Source organism: Drosophila virilis, chromosome X (genome assembly GCF_030788295.1).
Source record: "Drosophila virilis strain 15010-1051.87 chromosome X, Dvir_AGI_RSII-ME, whole genome shotgun sequence".
In the NCBI taxonomy this organism is placed as follows: Eukaryota; Metazoa; Arthropoda; class Insecta; order Diptera; family Drosophilidae; genus Drosophila; species Drosophila virilis.
In genome coordinates, this window is record NC_091543.1 from 9,912,918 (window position 1) to 9,932,361 (window position 19,444).

General features: G+C 44.5%; 2 protein-coding genes across 2 annotated transcripts in view; one reads left to right on the forward strand and one right to left on the reverse strand.

Moving 5' to 3' along the window:
• Window positions 1-19,214, forward strand: part of Pde9 (phosphodiesterase 9) — a 158,720-nt gene extending 139,506 nt beyond the window's left edge. The window contains exons 6-11 of the mRNA XM_070206684.1: window positions 3,925-4,076; window positions 4,145-4,252; window positions 13,936-14,062; window positions 14,121-14,416; window positions 14,502-14,895; window positions 14,962-19,214. Coding sequence (XP_070062785.1) covers window positions 3,925-4,076; window positions 4,145-4,252; window positions 13,936-14,062; window positions 14,121-14,416; window positions 14,502-14,895; window positions 14,962-16,329 — 2,445 coding nt within the window. The 3' untranslated portion in view covers window positions 16,330-19,214. The remainder of the gene's footprint in view (window positions 1-3,924; window positions 4,077-4,144; window positions 4,253-13,935; window positions 14,063-14,120; window positions 14,417-14,501; window positions 14,896-14,961) is intronic.
• On the reverse strand, window positions 8,500-10,724 carry Nep6 (Neprilysin 6). Its single transcript, XM_002057106.4, has one exon. The coding sequence runs from the start codon at window positions 10,688-10,690 to the stop codon at window positions 8,627-8,629; it is 2,064 nt and encodes a 687-aa protein (XP_002057142.2). The 5' UTR covers window positions 10,691-10,724; the 3' UTR covers window positions 8,500-8,626.
• Window positions 19,215-19,444: the final 230 nt, after the last annotated feature.

Consider the following 19,444-nt stretch of genomic DNA (forward strand, 5'->3'; position numbering starts at 1 on the left):
ATGCTTCCTTCTGCCTGTAACATGCATTTGCACCAAATCTTAATAGTCTTATCCACCCATTTTTCGTGGCTATACAAAAAGACGATACTATATTTATTAAGTTGTAGTCTTTAGCTCCACTCATACCAAAATTAATCAGTGAAATTTATGATGATGAGTGGGAAACATTAACTCCATCCAAGCATTGGCCCATTGAAGGGCTCTGACTTAAGCGGAAACTGTTTGAACTGCCCTCGCAGCAGATGTCAGTTTGGGCACTCTAAGCTGCAAAATGGCCGCTAGACTCGTCTGCATATGCGATGGTGCGTATTTTACAATTCAATGGGCGGCCATTTGCCATTTGCATAGGCACTCATGTATGTATAGCCCATGTAATTTCCTCTCTCTCTGTGGCTGTGTGTGTGTGTGTGTGTGTGACAGGACACTACAGCCGTTAAGCGGCTTTCGCCTTTGCCTTCCTGCCATCGACAAAAACAATGCAATAATGCAAAAAAAAACTAAATAAAAAAACAAAAACAAAAACAAATCAAAAGGCACAACCGAAAAATACCCTGTAGTCAGTCGTTAAACGCATATTTCATTTCTGATTCAAATTAAGCTGTTTTTCTAGACATGTATTAAAAATCTTTGAGAATCGGAGTATTTTTTTTCAAGATACCATAGATATGTAAGAGTGGACAGACTCGGAGATACCCTAAGCCCTGCGCCAAGCTACTTTTACAAACATTCTAGCCTGCTTCCTGCTGCCTATAAATGCATACACTTATATCCAAGACGTTTCTCTTCTACCTCAATGTATTCAGGGTATAAATACATTCATATATATATATATATATATCTACCCATTTATATGTACCCATTTATACCTTCAGCTGTGTCCATATAAAAATCTGAACGTTCCGACTGACATTATGTTTGGTTATCATAGCAAGCTGTCAGCGAAAATTGAACACTCACACAAGCGCGGAAAATGGGTGAATATTTATTCAAAACAAAATCGAAAAAAATTGCTCCAAGTAGAAGAAATTTATGTTCGGCTGCTCAAACTGCTTCTCAAAGCTGTGGCAAACGGAAAGCATGGAAAGCGGCAGATTTGAAGAAACCATGCGGAACCTGTAGATACCCTCTTTTAAGGCATTTTAAAATTACAGGGTAAAACCAATAAATGTCTGGCTGCACTATTCAGCTGACAGCGGTCCTGTAGGCGCGCCCACACAACCACACAGCCACGTTGATAAAAGAAAATGTGTGAGCCCTATTTCAGTTTATATTTTTTGTTACCAAATGAGCGACACACCATCTCAGCTTTTCATTAACAAAGTGCAGTTTGCCAGTTTGCCAGTTTACCAGTTGCCAGTTGCCAGTTGCAAGCTGAAGTTGATTTCCTCGGGGTGTTGACGCTGCAAAACTTTTGCCAGTGTTGTGAATGGTTGCCGGGCATTGTGGGGCTGTAGGCGATGATGGGGTTTTGTTGGGAGCTGCGAGTTGCGAGCTGCGAGCTGCGAACTGCAAGCTGCGAGTTGGCGCTATGCACATTGTCGTTGCTTCGTCTGTTTGTTGACAATGAATTTAGATAAACTTGCGAAATTCGAAATGCAAACAGCATTCGCATTTGCATAAATTTATAGCACTAACCAACCCTGCACTCCTACCCTCTTAAACGACCCGCCGCCCCCGCGTTGCCCATCCATCTTAGCCTTGCCCGTCTGGCCCGCTTTGGATCGCGCCAACCCCAAAAGCTTATGCATTTACACAACGCCGCTTAATGCCAGAGTAAACGCAGCGGCGACAACGATGACGACCAAACTTATGCAGCAACTTTAACGAGCCCTCCAGCCCCTGTCTCCAACACCCGCGAATACCCTGGAACGCCCGTCAACACCAAACTCCAAACCCGACCACGCCCACTTCCCAATTGCCCCGCAGTGCAACTTTGGTGCGCAGCAAAGCGCAAAGCAAACTTAACGCTGCTTTTGTATTTCAAAAAGCTTAAATTGAACGCTGTTGAAATTCCTTAAGGGTCTCTCCTCCACTACCCACTACCCACTCACTTTCCCTATCTCTCTATCTCTATGCTCCTCTGTCGCGCCCCACTTGGAAAAGTCATTTTCATTTGCTGGGCAGGCTGGTGCGGCAGGGGGTGGGCTGGATGCGGGGCCTTCTTTAGTGGCTGCTAGTAATTGCAAAGGTTTCGCAGCCGTTTGCTGCAGACAAATTAAGTTGCCTTCAACTTAACCTTTACCTTTACCTTCGCCATTGGCTTAAACCAGCAGCCCTATGCCCAGCATCCGCCAGATACTTTTTGCTAGCTGCTGCTGCTGCTGTTGGCCACGTTGAAGCATCAAATGCGATTTGGCTTAATGGTTTCCAACATTAAAAGTGCTCTCTCTCTCTCTCTCTCTCTCTCTCTCTCTCTCTCTCTCTCTGTCTCTCTCTATCTCAGCCATTATTTAAGATATATTCTGAAAAGCACCCAACAGCAGCAACAGGCAGCAACAGGCAGCAACAAACAGCTCAGACACTTCATTTAATTAGCCAAATTGAGAGACAATCTAAGGGAGAGCGAGAGAGTTTGGACGAGAGAAGAAGAGATAGAGAGCTTGGGAAAAGAGAATACCATAGTTAATAGTGCGACATGTTTGGCGATTGGCCAAAGGGCACCTACGTGTAAGCATTTAGCCATGGAATTGCAGTTGAAAGCAACAGCAGGCAGACAAGAAAATGCGACGAAAAACAATAATGACATGAGCAGGACTATAACATATCCCTTGCAAGCTCATAGAAAATGCCCGTGGTATATATATATATATCTCGATATATAAATGTGTTTGTTCTGACTAATTGCATCCCAAAACAGTTAGAGCTAGGAAGCTGACATTTTGTTAAGATGTTGTTTTGGGAAATTCCACCCGCAAGTGTGGAAAAATCGTGAAAATTGAATTAAACCCTCCATGGTGTAAATGGGAGTCAAGGATTTGGTAGCTTCGAGACGTGTGAAATCCAAGCTTCCTTGGTGGATCACAATTTGTTTAGTTAAATTTTCAGCTTGTCCAATTTGCTTTAAACCCAAAATCAAAGCCCTAGCCCTTACCCTAGCTGGTGGAAAAAGGTTTGTTAAACGTTTTTTTCTTTTTTCTTGGACGACAAATGTTTGTCAAAGATGGAATGGACAATGCTTCGGGGGTAAGCTCATCCACAAAGAGCCATAATAAAATTCATTTTACACTTTACGGAAAATCTAGGCGTCAATTTTGAGGAAAGCTCTAAGATTCGTCTAATCGGTCTTAAATATTCGATTAAAGAAGTTATTAAGTGCGTGTTCAGCGATTTAGGAAACTCTATCGGCAACTGTGAAAATGTAGAGGAAAACTCTTGCATGCAATTTCTTTGCTATGATACGTTTTTCGCAAAGTCCATCGCTATTGGATGAAAAATGCGAGGCAACGTTCGATTAGGCAAAGCTTAGGACGTAAGCCCATACGTGATTTCAAATTCATTTGAGACGTGTTGCACAATTTTCGACTTCTCGGGGGAATTTGCGGGTCGAAGATTTTTTGGGCAAAGTTTTAGGTTTTGTTGAACTTATTTAAAAGGCCCTACATAAGAAGCTAACGAATACGTGACGCAGCCATATATTTTCAAACAAAGGCTTCAAGATTCTCCCAAAATGGGGAGAAACTGTTGATTTCAACGTTTGGCTTTTTATTCAATGGACTTTAAAACACATTTTCAAATATCTTTGTGAAGTATAACTTAAACTTGGAGTTCAAGATATTATCTTAAAAACAATACCAAATCTCTATGTTACATTACCCGAGCAAGGTCGCGTAAAACTTGATAATAATTAAATATTGTGAATATTAATATAAGTTTATAGCCTTATCATTAGTTTATAAATGTATGTATTTTCTTTATTTAATGCAGATGTACGCGATTACACGTCAAGCGAATTTACTGAACCGTCTGGGCGATCTGGAATGCCTCATATTGCTCGTGTCCTGCATTTGCCATGACCTCGATCATCCTGGGTATAACAACATCTATCAGATCAATGCACGCACCGAACTGGCGCTCAGGTAAGACCTTGCCCTGAATCTGTTATGAATATATTTATTTATATATTTGATTCGTTTTGTTTTTACAGATATAATGACATCTCGCCGTTGGAGAATCATCATTGCTCGATTGCATTCCGCCTGCTGGAGCATCCCGAGTGCAATATATTCAAGAACTTTAGCCGGGACACATTCAAGTGAGTAACACCTGCAAATTGGTAGCACTTTAAGCCCCGCTATTTGGGTCAGACCATGCGGACGGAAGCGGGCGGGAGTGTGAGGGCTGGGGCCGGGTTGGGTCGGTTCGGGCTGCTAGCCATTTAATTGCCAACTTTGCTTGACTCTATTTTATGCGCGGCACGTACAAAATGATGTTGCATTAAACGTCGGCCCCGTTTGCTGGGGCACTAATTAACACCCAACACGAGGCAACAGCTGCAACCGCGTGGGGCAACTCTGCCGCCTGGTCCGCGAGCGTATCGATTTGGTGCAGGCAACTCGCGCCGGTTGTCCTTGCTTATTGCACTGTAGAACTGTACGCAGGACACTTCTTTGGTTATTCTTTCGCTCGTAACGACCCAAGTCGAGTGGGAATCAAAACACAAACAACAAACAAAACCCTAATGCCCACAAATTGAAGTCAAACTGCTTTTACAAACAATATATTGAAACATTTTTCGATTGTCAATTGCTGAGCGCATGGCAAGAAATGTCATTTGATACAAAAATATATTGCGACGATGGTTTGAAAATGGAAGAAAATTCAAGCAAATAATATGAAGCTCTTTCATAACCTGAAACTATTCAATATGACAAAAACTTGGCATTGTTATTTTGTTCAAATGCTTGCATGTAACAGGCAACGGCTGGCGGTAGATATATTCGATATATAGATATATAAAATATCAAATAGCATCAATAACCGACCCAATCTAACTAAATTCGTCTGTCTGTCTGTTTTCTCAAACTCAGAGACTATTAGGGCTAAAGACTTGCAATTTGGTGCACAGCTTCTGCTGTCGATTATTTCAATTGATCGATACCTCGCCCTATTTCGATAAGTATCGATTTTGAGATTAGGTGTTTGGAACATATCTCAAGACTTATAAGAGCACGGAACTACCAATTCTCGTATTGTATAAACAGAGGAGAAAAAATAATCTTCCTAAAATAGATTGAAACACGCCTTTTTGATCGGACTATAAGCACCGATGTTATTCATGAATGAGACTGACGGATGTAGTAAAAAAACGCAGTTAGCGCTGCGTGTGTGTGTGTGTGTTTGGTTATGTGCCTCTCTGTGTATTAATGGATAAAGGACAGAGCTTAATTATTTACAATGCCAGATTGGCGCCTAGTTTCACGACCAGAGCTAGAGTGCCCCTACTTTGTGGTATATTGTTGGCAATTGGCAGATAAATTTAAAACCTTGAGTCTAGCTGCAAAATGCTGTGATTATTAATGATTTTGATGTATTGTTTAAAAATTTGATAATTATTAAATTACATTTCTTCAATCAAATGCCACAGATATTCTTTGAGTATTACTGCAATCGATACAGTTAAGCTTTTCCACCGAGATGTGCCCTTTGGCCATAGCCTCCGATTCATGCCTTGCGACTAGGATTCTCTTTCTCTCTCTCTCTCTCTCTCTCTGCAATTAATTATTCAAACCCTTTGTAAATCATATTACTTATTGCTCGCTAGTCTGTGTTGCTTTTGAAATTTTGAATTGCATTGAACACAAAATTCATTGAAATATAATTTCCTAGAAATATTTCGTTTTGACTTAAGGTTTCAATCACACATCTCCCACGCAAAAAATATATCTCACAATTTAGTCCCACGCGATGTTGCCTTATCGATAACTTGTAATTACTTTATGCATAAGAGCTTAATTCTCGGTCTGCCACATAACATAAAGTCGAACTGAATATTAATCCCATATAAGTTCCCTGTCGCATTCGAAATGCAAATTGCATTCAATGGTTGACAGAAAATTCAAGGAAATACAAATCCCCAGCAAATTCCCTTGAAATATTTTCGCAAACGTACTGAGTTTGCATTCTGGGAAAGTTCATCCAAATTTCCAATACATCAACTCAGTACGCAATGGTTTTGTTCCATGAAGTGAAACTACAACTTTACCGAGGCATTTTTTTGAAGTTGGATTCCTTTCATTCACCTTACACGCCTTCAAACTGAGGGTTGGTTTATATTTCTTTACCTTTTATTCATACAAAGCATTGCACATGTAGATAACATGCAGCAGTAGGCTTTTCCTAAATGAATTATGGAAATTCTGAGTAAGGTCTACGCGTTGTTTCGATTAAGTCATGTTCCTTTGTTTGCATATACGATCCCTGAAACTAGAAAAACAAGGGGCTTAAAAATGAATAATATCGATTTCAATAATATCGATAAAAATCGACTTTGTTAGTCAAGTTTCTTAGGCTTAGCTCAAAGGATAAGGAGCTAGGCACTCCAAATTGCATATGCAACTGCTTGACATAGACAAAGACACAGCTTACCGCAAAATTGATTCCAATATCATTAATGATATACTATTGCTCCTTTGGTCCACTACCTAGATCCTACAAATTGAAAGGATATCGGAGCTTGTTGATGCAAAGAGGAAAGATGACGTACTTGTAACGTTAGCTCGACGCTGGCTGCGGAGTATCTTTTAGTCCGGCAGTCCCACTAAAAAGCAGTCCCACTTGCTTTGCTTGTGATTAATTTGTGTTATTCTTGCGGTGGATATATATAAAGCGTAGTTTCTGTACTCATTGCAACGCATTTATATTGCAAAATTCCGCAAACATTAATTAAGTGGATTAGCTGGGGGAAAATGTTTTTGACTTTGAATTGCGCGCTCACGTAGGCAGCGGCGTTGTGAAAGCTAAAATAGGTAAGGCAACATCATGCCCGTGCCCATTATCCTCCCCATCATCATCATCACCATCATCATCATCATCATCATCATCATCATCATCATCATCATCATCATCATCATCATCATCATCATTATAAACAAGAACGGGTAGAAAAGCTCGAAGTAGCTGGAATGCCCCGAAGACAAACACCGCACTGCGTGGTCCCTCATCAACTCCGACTTTGGCACGTTGGGCGCCATCAGGAGAGTCGCACGTTGGGCGCCTTCACAATGTTTTGCTGCCAAGTTTGCGTGCATAAACTGCTGCATGCTTTTGGGAGTTTTTGATAGCAAAACTTGCCAGAAATGCACATGCACAATATGCTTGTAAATGCCATGAAGCAGCCCCCGCCAAGAGTGCCAAGAGTGCCAAGAAGTTACCACACGATGCCACACGATACCACACGATACTCTTTGCCTGCTTGTGTCAACGTCATATATGTGGATACTGTTATATACTTCTCATTCTCTCCCTCTTCTCTCTCTCTTTCTCTCTCTGTCTGTGTGCTTGTGGTGTTATTGCTCTTATTACCATGTTGCCATAAGTTATCAGCAGTTGAGAAACGCTTGACGAATCGTGTTGCTTTTCTCAGTCTTCAGAGTTGTGCGTCATTCAAATGCACTTAAATGTCATTTGTAAACAATGACACAATTGCGGGTTTTCCAACACCAAATGACTTGCGGCTGAGAAAGCTGTTGCGCTCATCAAGACTTCTCAGTTTATAGGACATAAGCCTTAAGAACGGGTGAAACAAGGAGTGAGCGATTATCATTGGCACGCCAAGCATTAAATACTCTAATCACATGCCTGCAGGCTCTGCAGATATGTGGGAAATGTAAGGAAGCGCGTAATTAACATTTATTCAATAAGGGAATAGCCTTGCATACAATAACTCCTAAGGTAGCTACTTATACTGTATATTATACTGGTTCGATCCATCTGATTATATGTAGCCATGTTTCTATGAAATCCACCCGGTCCTTTCGAAAAGTGTTTGGTTTAACCTTTGATTTTGATTTACTTTTTCGCAGTCGGACGAATCTCACGACTTTTTTATATAGCTGTCACATAAACCATCATTAGGTAAACGATTACTTGAGTCTGAGTCCTTGAATTTTAAGGAGTACCTATGAACTACGTTTATCAGTATTAAGAAAGAGTGTGAAATGCCATTTCCCTTTGTCAGTTCCATGAACTTTTCTAGTGTGCCTCTTTATTTGAGATTCAAGATTTATGCATGCATATTCCAGTGTTGCTAAGGACTGAAAAATGCCAATTATATATTTCGACTCTTTTGAAAACTGCACTATGTGCCTACCGAAGGATTTTTCTCCGCCTGTTGCCATAGTTTTTGAAGTAAAAGCCAGGTAATGGATGCTCCACATACATTGCTGTAATCCGTGTTTATGTGCGTGTATGTGTGTGTGTGTGTGTTTACCGCATTTTATGGCAAAACAAGTCGTGACTGCGCTGTAATGAGATGCCGCACCAATCGAGTACACTCAAGAGTTTTCATTTCAATTTCAATTTCATTGCTTTACTCAGATTTGAAAAACATCCCATTGACGTTCACTCAGCTTTGTCCCTGTCCCCGACCCTGTTCCTGCCCCAGCCCCAGCCCCTGCTGCGCCGCTGGTTACCAAATGCGACACTTGTCCGGCGGATGCATCAGGCTGCCCACCTTGCACTCAAAGGCCTCAGCAAATTCCGGGAAGTTGCCCAGCACATTGTTGACACGCTCCCGATGCGAGGCATGCTGCTGTGCACCGCTAGAGGACGCCACCTCCTGTCCACACCAGTTTTGCGCAAAGGCCACAAAGAACGGACGCATTGAGGCATTGGCCGGCTGCTGGTGCCGATACGCCTCGTAGGCCAAGCGCAATCCCTCGCTGTCCGCAATATTCTCATTGATGGTCAACGTCGCATTGCTGTAGCGTGCCCCTAAATAGCAGCCGGCACGCAGGCCGAAGCGAATGATGGCGCGCGCTGGCCACTGGCCGCCGGCCACACGTCCAGCTGCATCATAATTGATGCCATCATAGTCGAACCCATGGATTAGTTCGTGACCGAGCATGTAGCCCAAGCCGCCCAGCAGGCGGGCCTGCGATTCCGCATCCACATCCGCATCCGGCGCCGTCGCCCCCGAATTCTCTCGAGCAGCATTTGCCTCGCAGCTGCTTCTGCTACTGCTAGGCAGAAGGGGCGGACGCAGCAGACCCAGCGGCAGCTCAATCGCATTTAGCTTCAGCCTATAGTACACGTTCACATCCAGTGGGCCGAGGGCGTGGCCCGACCATGTAGCAGATGACTCGCATGGCAATTGCAGGCAGTCCAGCGCCAGCTGAAACTGCGCATCCGACTCCGCCTGCGACAAATGCAACAGATTCGTATCGTAGCTGAAGCTCGTAGATTGAAGATCGCGTTGCGCCTTCCCTTCGTCTCGCTGCTCCAACTGCTGTGGCGACGGCGGCGGCGGCAGCAGCAGCCGCATTGCGCGTAGCTTTTGCAGCGCCAGAGTTTGTGTGGCGGCGTCCTGTTCGAAAATTGGCGTGGCATTAAGCAAAACCTCGAACTGAGCCTTCAGCGAGTCGAACAGCAGCTGCAGCTGGCGCTGCGTACGGCTGCGAAAGGCAGACGCCGCCGCATCGCTGCCGTGCAACAGACGCTGCTGCAGCTGCGACAGCTGACGCGGCAGCAACTGGTTCAACTGCTGCAGGCAATGCTCACGCTGAGCAGCCAACGTGGTGTCCTCGTGCAGATGGAGTTCAAAGTGCGCCGGCAGCTGCAGCAGCAGCCAGCTGGACAGAACAAGCGGGTCGGCGGCGTGCAGCACGCCTTGCAAGCGCTGCAAGTAGCCCGTGTCCGCCACCAGCAGCAACTGTGACGTATAGCGTTCGCCTAGCAGCAGCCGGAAGTAGTCGAGCAGCTGGAGCTGCGGCAGCTGCGACGCCAGCTGCTGCAACGTTTGCGGCTCGTGCAGCACCAGCGTCTGGGCTTCCTCCAACGGCGGCGGCGTCAATTTGCGCAACTGCCGCTCAAAGCTCACCAGCTGCTCGGCCAGCGTGGCAGCGCGTCGGACGCGCAGTCTCAGCTCGAGCAGCAGATACTTGAGATAGCGCTGGTAGAGAAACTCGCTCTGCTCGCTGTTGCCCAACAGCTTGAAACTGGGCGGCAGCAGATAAAAGATGAGCTGCTCTGCCGCCTGCCAATTGGGCTGCACCAGCAGACGCCACAAGCCCTGGGCGCCAAAGCGACGCACTGCAGCGCTGCCGCGTGACCAATCGAAGCGCGTCGCATTGTTGAGCAGCGGCCAATCCGGCACGAGCTGCTGCACTGCATCCATATAGACGTGCAGCGACTGCCGGCCGCTCATACAGCTGTCATAAAACGTGTGCAGCTGATCCTGATCTCCACCGCTGGCCTCAAGGTGCCGCACAAGCAGCTGCTTGTTCAGCGCGCGCAGCTTCGACCGCATATCGTGTGCGCCTAGAGCACGCAGCTCATAGGGGGCGTGCCAGTTGCCGCAGGCGTGCTCATGGAAATTCTCGCACGGCGATTTGCTCACGTCCATGGCATCCGCTGCTGCTTCAGTCGCGCAGCTAACAACATGGCCCCAAATGCACTGGCTGCCCAGGACTAGCAGCAGCAGCAGCTGCAGCTGGAGCTGCATTGTGCGCTGGTTCAGTTGTTTGCCACACATAAGGAACGTGGCTTTCTCTCCCGTATTTACAAATTAACTGCCCAAACCTAAGCTGAACGAAGCTGAGCTGAGCTGAGCAGCAGCTGAGCTGAGCGGCAGCTGATAAGCAGCTGTCGCGCCGCTGATAAGCTCTGACATTGAGATTTACGCAATGCCAAAGTCTGGCGATTGGATTAGAGACGCCGAAGCGCTGATTGCCCCCAGCGATACCAGGCACAAAACTTGATGGTGTTTGAGAAAATCAATCAATCTTTATATATATATATATACGATATCAAACGAGAAAGTAAGCATATCTTTGGCATGCCGAAGATTCAATGCCCTTGCTAACTGTTCTGCAGGTATGTGGGAAGAGTGATGTGAACTGAGCAATTACAAGCTATTTTATTCTCCTCAACGAAAATAACTGATTAACTGGTTGATGATATTGATTGACTAGTGATTGACAGATGTGCCGGCTGCATGGCTAATTTTTAAATGGTTGACTGACTGTCTAATGGATTCACAATTTTAACATTAAAGATTAACAGGCTAATCGACCGCACAATTCACTAACTGAATGTCAAAGTGATTGACCAGTTTGCTGTTTGATTGACTGACTGAAGATTGACTGATAGCTGACTGTGTCAAAGTGATTGATCAGTCTGCTGATTTACTGACTAAATACTGATTGATAACTAAGCAATGATTGAGTGATCGATTTACAGTAATTGACCATATTGCTCGCTGATTGACAGAGTGTGTAACTGACTGAATATTGATTGATAACTGACTGATGATTGACTGACCAACTGAGTTACTGATTGAACATTTATTGATAGCTGACTGATTATTGAAAGACTGACCTACATAGTGACTGACCTGTTTGTTTGTTTGTACTGACTGAATACTGATTGATAACTGACCAATGATTGACTGACTGAATATTGATTGATAGCTGGCTGATGATTGACTGACTGACTGACTTACAAAGTAATTGATCAGTTTCCTGTCTGATTGCAAGCTGCCTGATGATTCACTGACTGAATTATTAACTGAATATTGATTAATAGCTGACTAATGATTGCTTGACCGACTTACAATGTGATTGGCCAGTTTGCTGGCTGATTTACTGACTGAATATTGATTAAGGGCTGACTAATGATTGCTTGACCGACTTATAAATGAAAATCTAATGCACTTTTAACTTATATAAAACCAGTTATTCATACATTGTCCTAGTTATCCATATTGCGAAAGCGCAGCGTAACAAAATAAATTTAGCATGAGAATTGAAATAGCTGTTTAGCTTCTAATTGCACCGATGAGAACCAAAAATATGGCTGCACACGAATATGCCAAATCATTCTACCGCTCAATAATCCAAGAGACCCATAAATGTAACGGCACTGTTCAAAATAAATTATTAAAAAATGAAAGAAAATTAGCTCAGCTCCATCCATTTGTAATAAAGAGTATAATCGACATCGAAATATGTCATAGATGTCAATGGAAAATAATAAAATTGAAGAGACTACGTTGTTTTGCACTTGCGAGCAGCATTGAGGCTGAGATGTTGTGACAACATTTCCTAAATGCCACTATAATTACTACTGGAAAATCACTAGAAAATCGCTAGAAAATGACAACAAGACATGGACGCTGGATATTGTGATATCTGCAGCTTGACGACGGCGTCAAGTCGAGTGCATAAAATTCGCTTCGCGCTCTATTTGCAGTTGGCAGCGTGGCAGGTGCTGAATTTCCAATGTAGTAACTAAAGTGGCACGCCCCCTACCCTTACTTGCAACCCCCCCCCCCCCCCCCCACACTCCAGTCACCCCCCCTTAACACCGCCATACCATGCGTTAGATCTGTTGGCTGGCTTGGGCTGCGTCTGCATCTGTGTGCAGCGTCAATGCCACTTGACACGACAAAATTCAATTTTCTGCTCGTATCTGATGCGACTTTTGCGTATTTTTCATTTTCTTTGAAATAAAAATAAAACGAAATGCAATTTAATATTTGCGCGCCCCATCTGCTTAGTCTGCAACTATACTCTTAACTATATCTCTCTCTATCGCACGTTCTCGCGTTCTCTTATTTTCGCTTTGGATGTCAAAATATAGTTACGTTTTTTTTTTTCTTGTAAGCAGCGCACGTAAGCCAACAAAGCATAAAAAAAAACGCAACAAATAAATCGGCTAGACGAAGATTAAATACTCTTTTTTGACCAATAAATCCTATAACATCTGTAGTTGTCCGATCTGGCTGTCTCCGACATACATATGTACTGCATGCAAGAGAGAGTCGGAGAGCGTCTCGCTCTAGAGTATATATTTTTATGGTTTCAGAGATAACTCATTCGATGCGTTGCACTATTCATGATGAAACTGTAATGCCCTCTAAAAGCGTATTAAAAAGAAGCAACAGCCGTAAACAACATGCAAAACATGGCGTATACGCAATGCGCCCCGAAAACAGACGCCATCCCCTTGGAATGCGCCCTTGATGGTGGGGTTGAGGAGGCTTAAAGCATTGCTGGCCTCTGCTGCAGACAACTGATGTTTGCCTTCAGTAAGCCCTGCAATTTGCCAGAGCTCTGTGTTTAATTCCTGTGAACCGGTTCGAGTGTGCTTCAATGAGTCTATTAAAGTGATCGATTTTCAGGCCAAATTGGTATTTAAATACAGCTTTACAATTCCTTGAACATGTTCAGCAATCACCTATCGACAAATAACGACTTTAAAATCAATTCTGTACTTAAATACAAATATTTAAAGTTAGAACTAAATTGTGAGCATCAGCAATTTTGTTGTATATCGATTAATATCGATTTAGTGGCAATGTATTTTATCGATATCTTGCAGTTTTATAGCTTACGCTGAAATTATGTTTGCATTTAATTAAAATAAAAACCCCAGTAGATTAAATATTGATATTGAGACAAGTTGTTTAGAGCATATCGTTAATGAGTTTATGAGTACCAGAGACACCAAATCTGGTATGCAGGATCTCAGGAAATTTTGATGGTTCGAGTGCGGGGCAGCTCGGAGCTGTTGGTCCGGTTATCTCCTAGTTGATTCGTATTCCATACGATTAAAGTATACTTGTTAGCATAGAATAATGCGAAATTGCCAGTTCTTCTTTGTTCTTGGGAGCATTCAGTAGAGGCGCCACCCAGGCAGTCTTTGCCAGTAGATGAGAAACAATTTCTATTGCCACGTTATCTACATATTACATATACATTTTGCTTTCATTTTCAGCACCATACGGGAGGGCATCATCCGCTGTATCCTGGCCACCGATATGGCGCGCCACAACGAGATCCTCACGCAGTTTATGGAGATAACGCCCATCTTTGACTACAACAATCGTGCGCACATCAATCTGGTAAGCGCGAGAGCAGGCCCGTAAGTTTTGAATCCGTATTACTCCTAATCTTTTGCAGCTGTGCATGATACTCATCAAGGTGGCGGACATCTCGAACGAGGCACGGCCCATGGACGTGGCTGAACCCTGGTTGGATCGCTTGCTCCAAGAGTTCTTTGCACAGAGCGCCGCCGAAAAGTCCGAAGGGCTGCCGGTGACACCGTTCATGGATCCCGATAAGGTGAGCAAGCCCGGCTCCCAGGTGCGCTTCATTGGGCTCGTCCTATTGCCGCTCTTCGAGGCGCTCGGCGAACTGGTGCCGGAGCTAACGGAGCTGATTATCATACCCGTGCGCATTGCACTGGAGTATTACAGGTGAGTTGGGACTGGGGCTGGGGTAGATCTTCCTAGGAGTAGAACTAGTTAAACCTTATTCTGTGACCAACCAACACGAACCCAGGCGACTCAACGATGCGCAGACAAAGACGCGCAAATCCGTGGCAGACAGCAACGCCTCGGCCACATCCGATAGCAACAGCGGCAACATGGACTCGAACGCGGCCATGGTCAGCACGCCGGGCAACAGCACGGCTGATAAATTATTGATGGACAAACAAGCGACAGGCCCAACTGCTGGCTCTGGTGCCGCTGGCGGCGGAGGTGGAGGCGGTAGCAGCTCACCCCAAATGCCACGATCCGGTTCAGGCATCAGCGTGAAGTCGCGCCGCAGCATACCCTCACAGAAGTCCGCATCGCGCACATCTGTGGATGAGCCAGGCGGCATGGCCGCCGAACTGCACGATCTGCCCGAGGGCAGCGAAAGTGGCGACTCTGAAACGGCCACCGAGGTGGATGTAAGTGGCCCAACGAGCAGGCGCAAGGCCAAGCCTCAGTCTAATCAAACATTTCCCCTTACGCAGGTGGCCGAGAAGACATCTAAATTCAAAGTGGACACAGAGGGCTGCAGCAATCGCAGCAAATCCTCGCACTCCACCTCGCGCAAATCGTCGCGCGAGAAGCGTCCCTCGATGATTGGCGAACTTTGCAGCAGCGGCGGTGGCCAGCGCATGCGCAACTCCTATGGCAACATCCATGGCTATCATGCCAATCGCTGTCAATTTGGCAGCAATCGCGCCGTCAGCCTCGACCAGTACAGCACCAATAATCGTCGTCTGTCCGATGGCCTGCCGCAGGTCATCTCCGACAGCAATGTGTTTTATGGACGCCACAATCGCAACAGCCTGGAGCAGCAGCTGGCACAGCGGGCCGCTGGGCGTGCCGCCGAGGACCTCAACATGAACACTAGCAACAACCAGGCGCCAGTGGCACCAGTGCTCCAGCAGCCGCTCTTGCAGCAATCGTTGCTGCCTACTGCACAGCAGCTGCAACAGATGCAGCAGCAGCAGCAGCAGCAGCAAGAGAAGGATAAGGATAAGTTGCCAGCCACAGCAGCTCCAACAGCAACAACAACCACCAAAGCAGCAACTGTTGCTGCAGCTACCACTAATGGCAACATATCGCCGACGCTCAACCAAACGCTGGCCAGCAATGGTAGCGCCGCAACTGCAACTGCAACTGTTGCCGACGAGCAGCAGCAGCAACAGCAGCACCAGCAACAGCAGCAGCAACAGCAGCAGCCCGGGGGCAGCAACAGCAGCAGCTCATGGAAGTCGCGTTTGCGTCAATTTTCAGACTACTTTACCTTCAGCTTTGACAAGGGTAACAAACGCTTTGGCAGCACACGCAGCAGCCCTTGCGCCGTCCGCGGCAACAACAATGCGCCGGCCAACGACAGCAGCAGCAACAATACCGACAACAACAGCGCCGACAAAGTACAAGTGGCAGCCACCTGTTGCACCATTTCGAATAGCCTGCCCTCGCCAGGCGTCCAGGCTGTCGGACCAGGCATGGCGGTTGGCGTGGCCAGGCATCGGGCCTACAGCCTGGACGTGCCCTGCAGCCGACATGCCGCAACACGCTACTCATCCGCTGACAGCAGCAGCCGCAAATCGTCGCGTCACGACGAGCAAAACAACAGCAACAATAGCAACAACACGCTCCACAGCGGCAGCGGCATCATCGGCGAACTATCCGGCGTACGCATACGGATTGGCAGCGCCGAGGATGGCGGCAGTGAGTATGCATCTGGTGCTGTTGATGCTGCTGGCGGTGTGGCTGGTGATGCTGGTAGCGTTGTCATCGAGCCACCAAGACTTTTGCCCCCCAGCATTAGCTGTGAGCTGGGTTTGGCCAGTGGCTCCTCGTCGGAGGCGGTGCCAAAGATTTGACAACAGGGGAGCTCCGATACGACAAACACAAATACAAATAATTCGCTCTGCAATCAGGCGGCGTTCCACACGGCCGAAGCTGAGGCAATCGTCAATGATAGCGACGATGCGGACGGCAGCAGTGAGGCGGATGCACTGCACCAGGACAGCTCCAGTTGCGAGGTATCATCGATGACGATGACCGTGTGGTCGGCCATTGGCCATCGGCTCAATGCGCTCGTCTGCCATTGCTGTGAGCGGAAGTTGCCCGAGCCGGAGAATGTGTAAGAAGGAGACGCCAAATATAGTTAGCTGAAACGGAAACGAAAATGAATCACACACATTGCCATTGCTATCGATAATCGTTTATCGATACCATGCCACTAATCGCCTATCACCAATACACATGAGTAATAATTTATTGAGTTTAGCTTATCGGTAATCGTTGGTCAATAACATGCATCATCTATCGCCTATCGGTAGCATATCTACATTAACGTTTGACATCCATCGATAATACAGCAACAATCATTTATCATCTTTTGATGACACACCATATAATCATTTATCGACAATCATTCATCGTTAGCGTATTGCAAGCTGTCGATCGCAAAAGGATACATAATCTATTGATTGTAGTTAGTCGATAAACTGCTATCGATAACCCGTTGAGTATCGATAGTAGAACAGTAATCGTCGATCAATAACTGTTTAGCAACAACCCTTCAATCTATAGCCCATCGATATCGATAATAATATATTATCATTTGTCAACCAAGCGTTTATCGATAACACGTCAATAATCACGAAACTCCAATCACAAATTTTAACAATTCTTATGCAAGTTTAATATATATATTTTTTTTTTTATTTTCTTTGGTCTATCAACTATTTTAAATCAATTATAAACAAACATACACACACGCACGCACAACACAATTTCTTTTGACAATATTGACAATTATTATTAATTATTTTATTATGCTTATTTTTTAAATATATACCTATTAAATATTATATAATATTATATACAATATGTTTATTTAAACGCTTACATATTTTAATATCTCTCTCTTTTCTAGTATCTATATATGTATATATATTCACTTGCCACATGACAGCAATATGCCAGAAGCGTGTGTCCAGCTGCAGCTGGGCATTTGGCAAACTGATTAGCAAAGTCTTCTAAGGCAAATGGCCGTGACCATGCTCACCTCCGGCTGTACACGTTGTCTGTTGCACATTATGGCCAGGTTGCATGCCACGGACCAGTTGGTTGTGTTCGCGTTCAATTGTACAAAACAAAAATTTTGCATTTTGCATTTTGCATATGCAACTGCGCAACGAACTAGGTCCGTTCGCATATCTAGCTCGAATCATTCATTCCATAAGTTGCATGCCACCCATTTGGCCAAACATCGTCCGTGTCCGCCTAATTCCATTTGCCTGTATGTGGCTTTTCGGGCGCACCATGTGGGTATATTGTGGTGCACTGTGCCGCGCTTCAGTGAACTGCCACTGCAGTTGCCGTTGCAGTTCCAGTTGCAGCTGATTTTGGGCTGCGCAGCTATTGAAAGTCATCGTGAGGTGAAATTCGATTTGGCTGCAGCTGCTGTTGCCGCTGCTTTTGGCACGCAATTATACTTCAGCGAATCGCTCGACAATCGAATAGCCGCAACTGGTGCTCGTGCCTGGCCCCGGGCTCTTGTGCTTACTTGCCACATGTTTGTTTATCAGCAAATTTTGAAATGGAAACCCAATAGCGGCTGGCCGCTCGCACAGGCTGCCAGCGCAACGGCAACGGCAACGAAAACGGCCAGCAGCTCATGGACCAATCATATAATTATGTTGCCCTCTTGCTGTGACTCAATTACAGGTTACGGATATCAACTGATTTTCGGACTGCGTGCAAATATCGAGTGTATGTCGATATCGATACTTATTATGGCATTCCAAAAATTTGTTGCCTAATGAGGCGGGGTGTCAGTTCGAGTTGTTGTTCTATTAACAATGTCTTTTCGACACATCACACTTTAAAAGTATATGCAGCACATATCTATACATATATATATACATATATACATATATATATATACATAATATATATATATATATATAACTACAGACAGGTCGATCTCAGAAGCTGTAAGAACTAGAGATCTTTATGTGGAATGTAGATATTGTATGCTACGTTTCAGCTTATTTCAATTCTCGGATAAGTCTAGCAGTTTTGCTGAAATATCTTGCATATCAGAAGACCTAGGAACAGCCAATTGGACATCAAACAGATTTCGTTGTGTCTTACAGTTTATTTTATATATATATATTTGATTATTTCTTATGTTTTATCGTGGTTTTTCTACAGTTTTTCTCTCTTATCAATTTCTCTTATCATTTCCTCACATTTATATGTTCCTTCGTGGTCGCATGCCCTTCGAAAATATCAGAGAGAAATAAATGTTAAATCTAAATTTTATAGAATAGAAGCTCAGATCTGTTGCGCACTCATGACAGCGATTGAGTTGCAAATTTTCATCTTCATGTTTTCAAATCTAAAATTTAATCAAATGAAAAGCAAAAGATCCCTCTTGCCCACACACACGCACACACTCGCACGCATGGCTTTGGCGCTGTAAGAAGTGCATTTCCGGTACGATGGCAATGAAGGCGCGAGCTCTTACTAACCCAGACATAAGAACATCAAGTGAAACAACTCAAAAGGGTAGATAAATAAACATTTCAATGGAAAACACAGAAAACCAACGGAAATTGACAAAGAAAATATGACAACATATCCCGAACAGGATGAAAAAGCAAATGAAAAACGTAAAGAAAATAAAATTGTTGAATTCAAGTCCAAAAAAGAAAAAACATAAATAAAAACCAATAAAAAAAAAAAAAACAAATATCAATGTAAATTGCTGTATGTAATTATGTTAAATGTACTATACACAAACCAACACAAACACATACCCACACACATACCCACACACACAGACAGACAGCCACACGCATGTGTGCATATGTAAAGGACATGTAAAAAGAGTTGCATACTTTTTAGCGCCTGCGTCACGCAGTGGCAATAGGCCAGGGGATTGTAGAAAGATTAAAAACTAAAAATAAATAACATTTTTAA

Coding starts and splice junctions, on each gene's coding strand:
- Nep6 (XM_002057106.4), bottom strand. CDS start 10,690: ATGTGTGGCAAACAACTGAACCAGCGCACAATGCAGCTCCAGCTGCAG.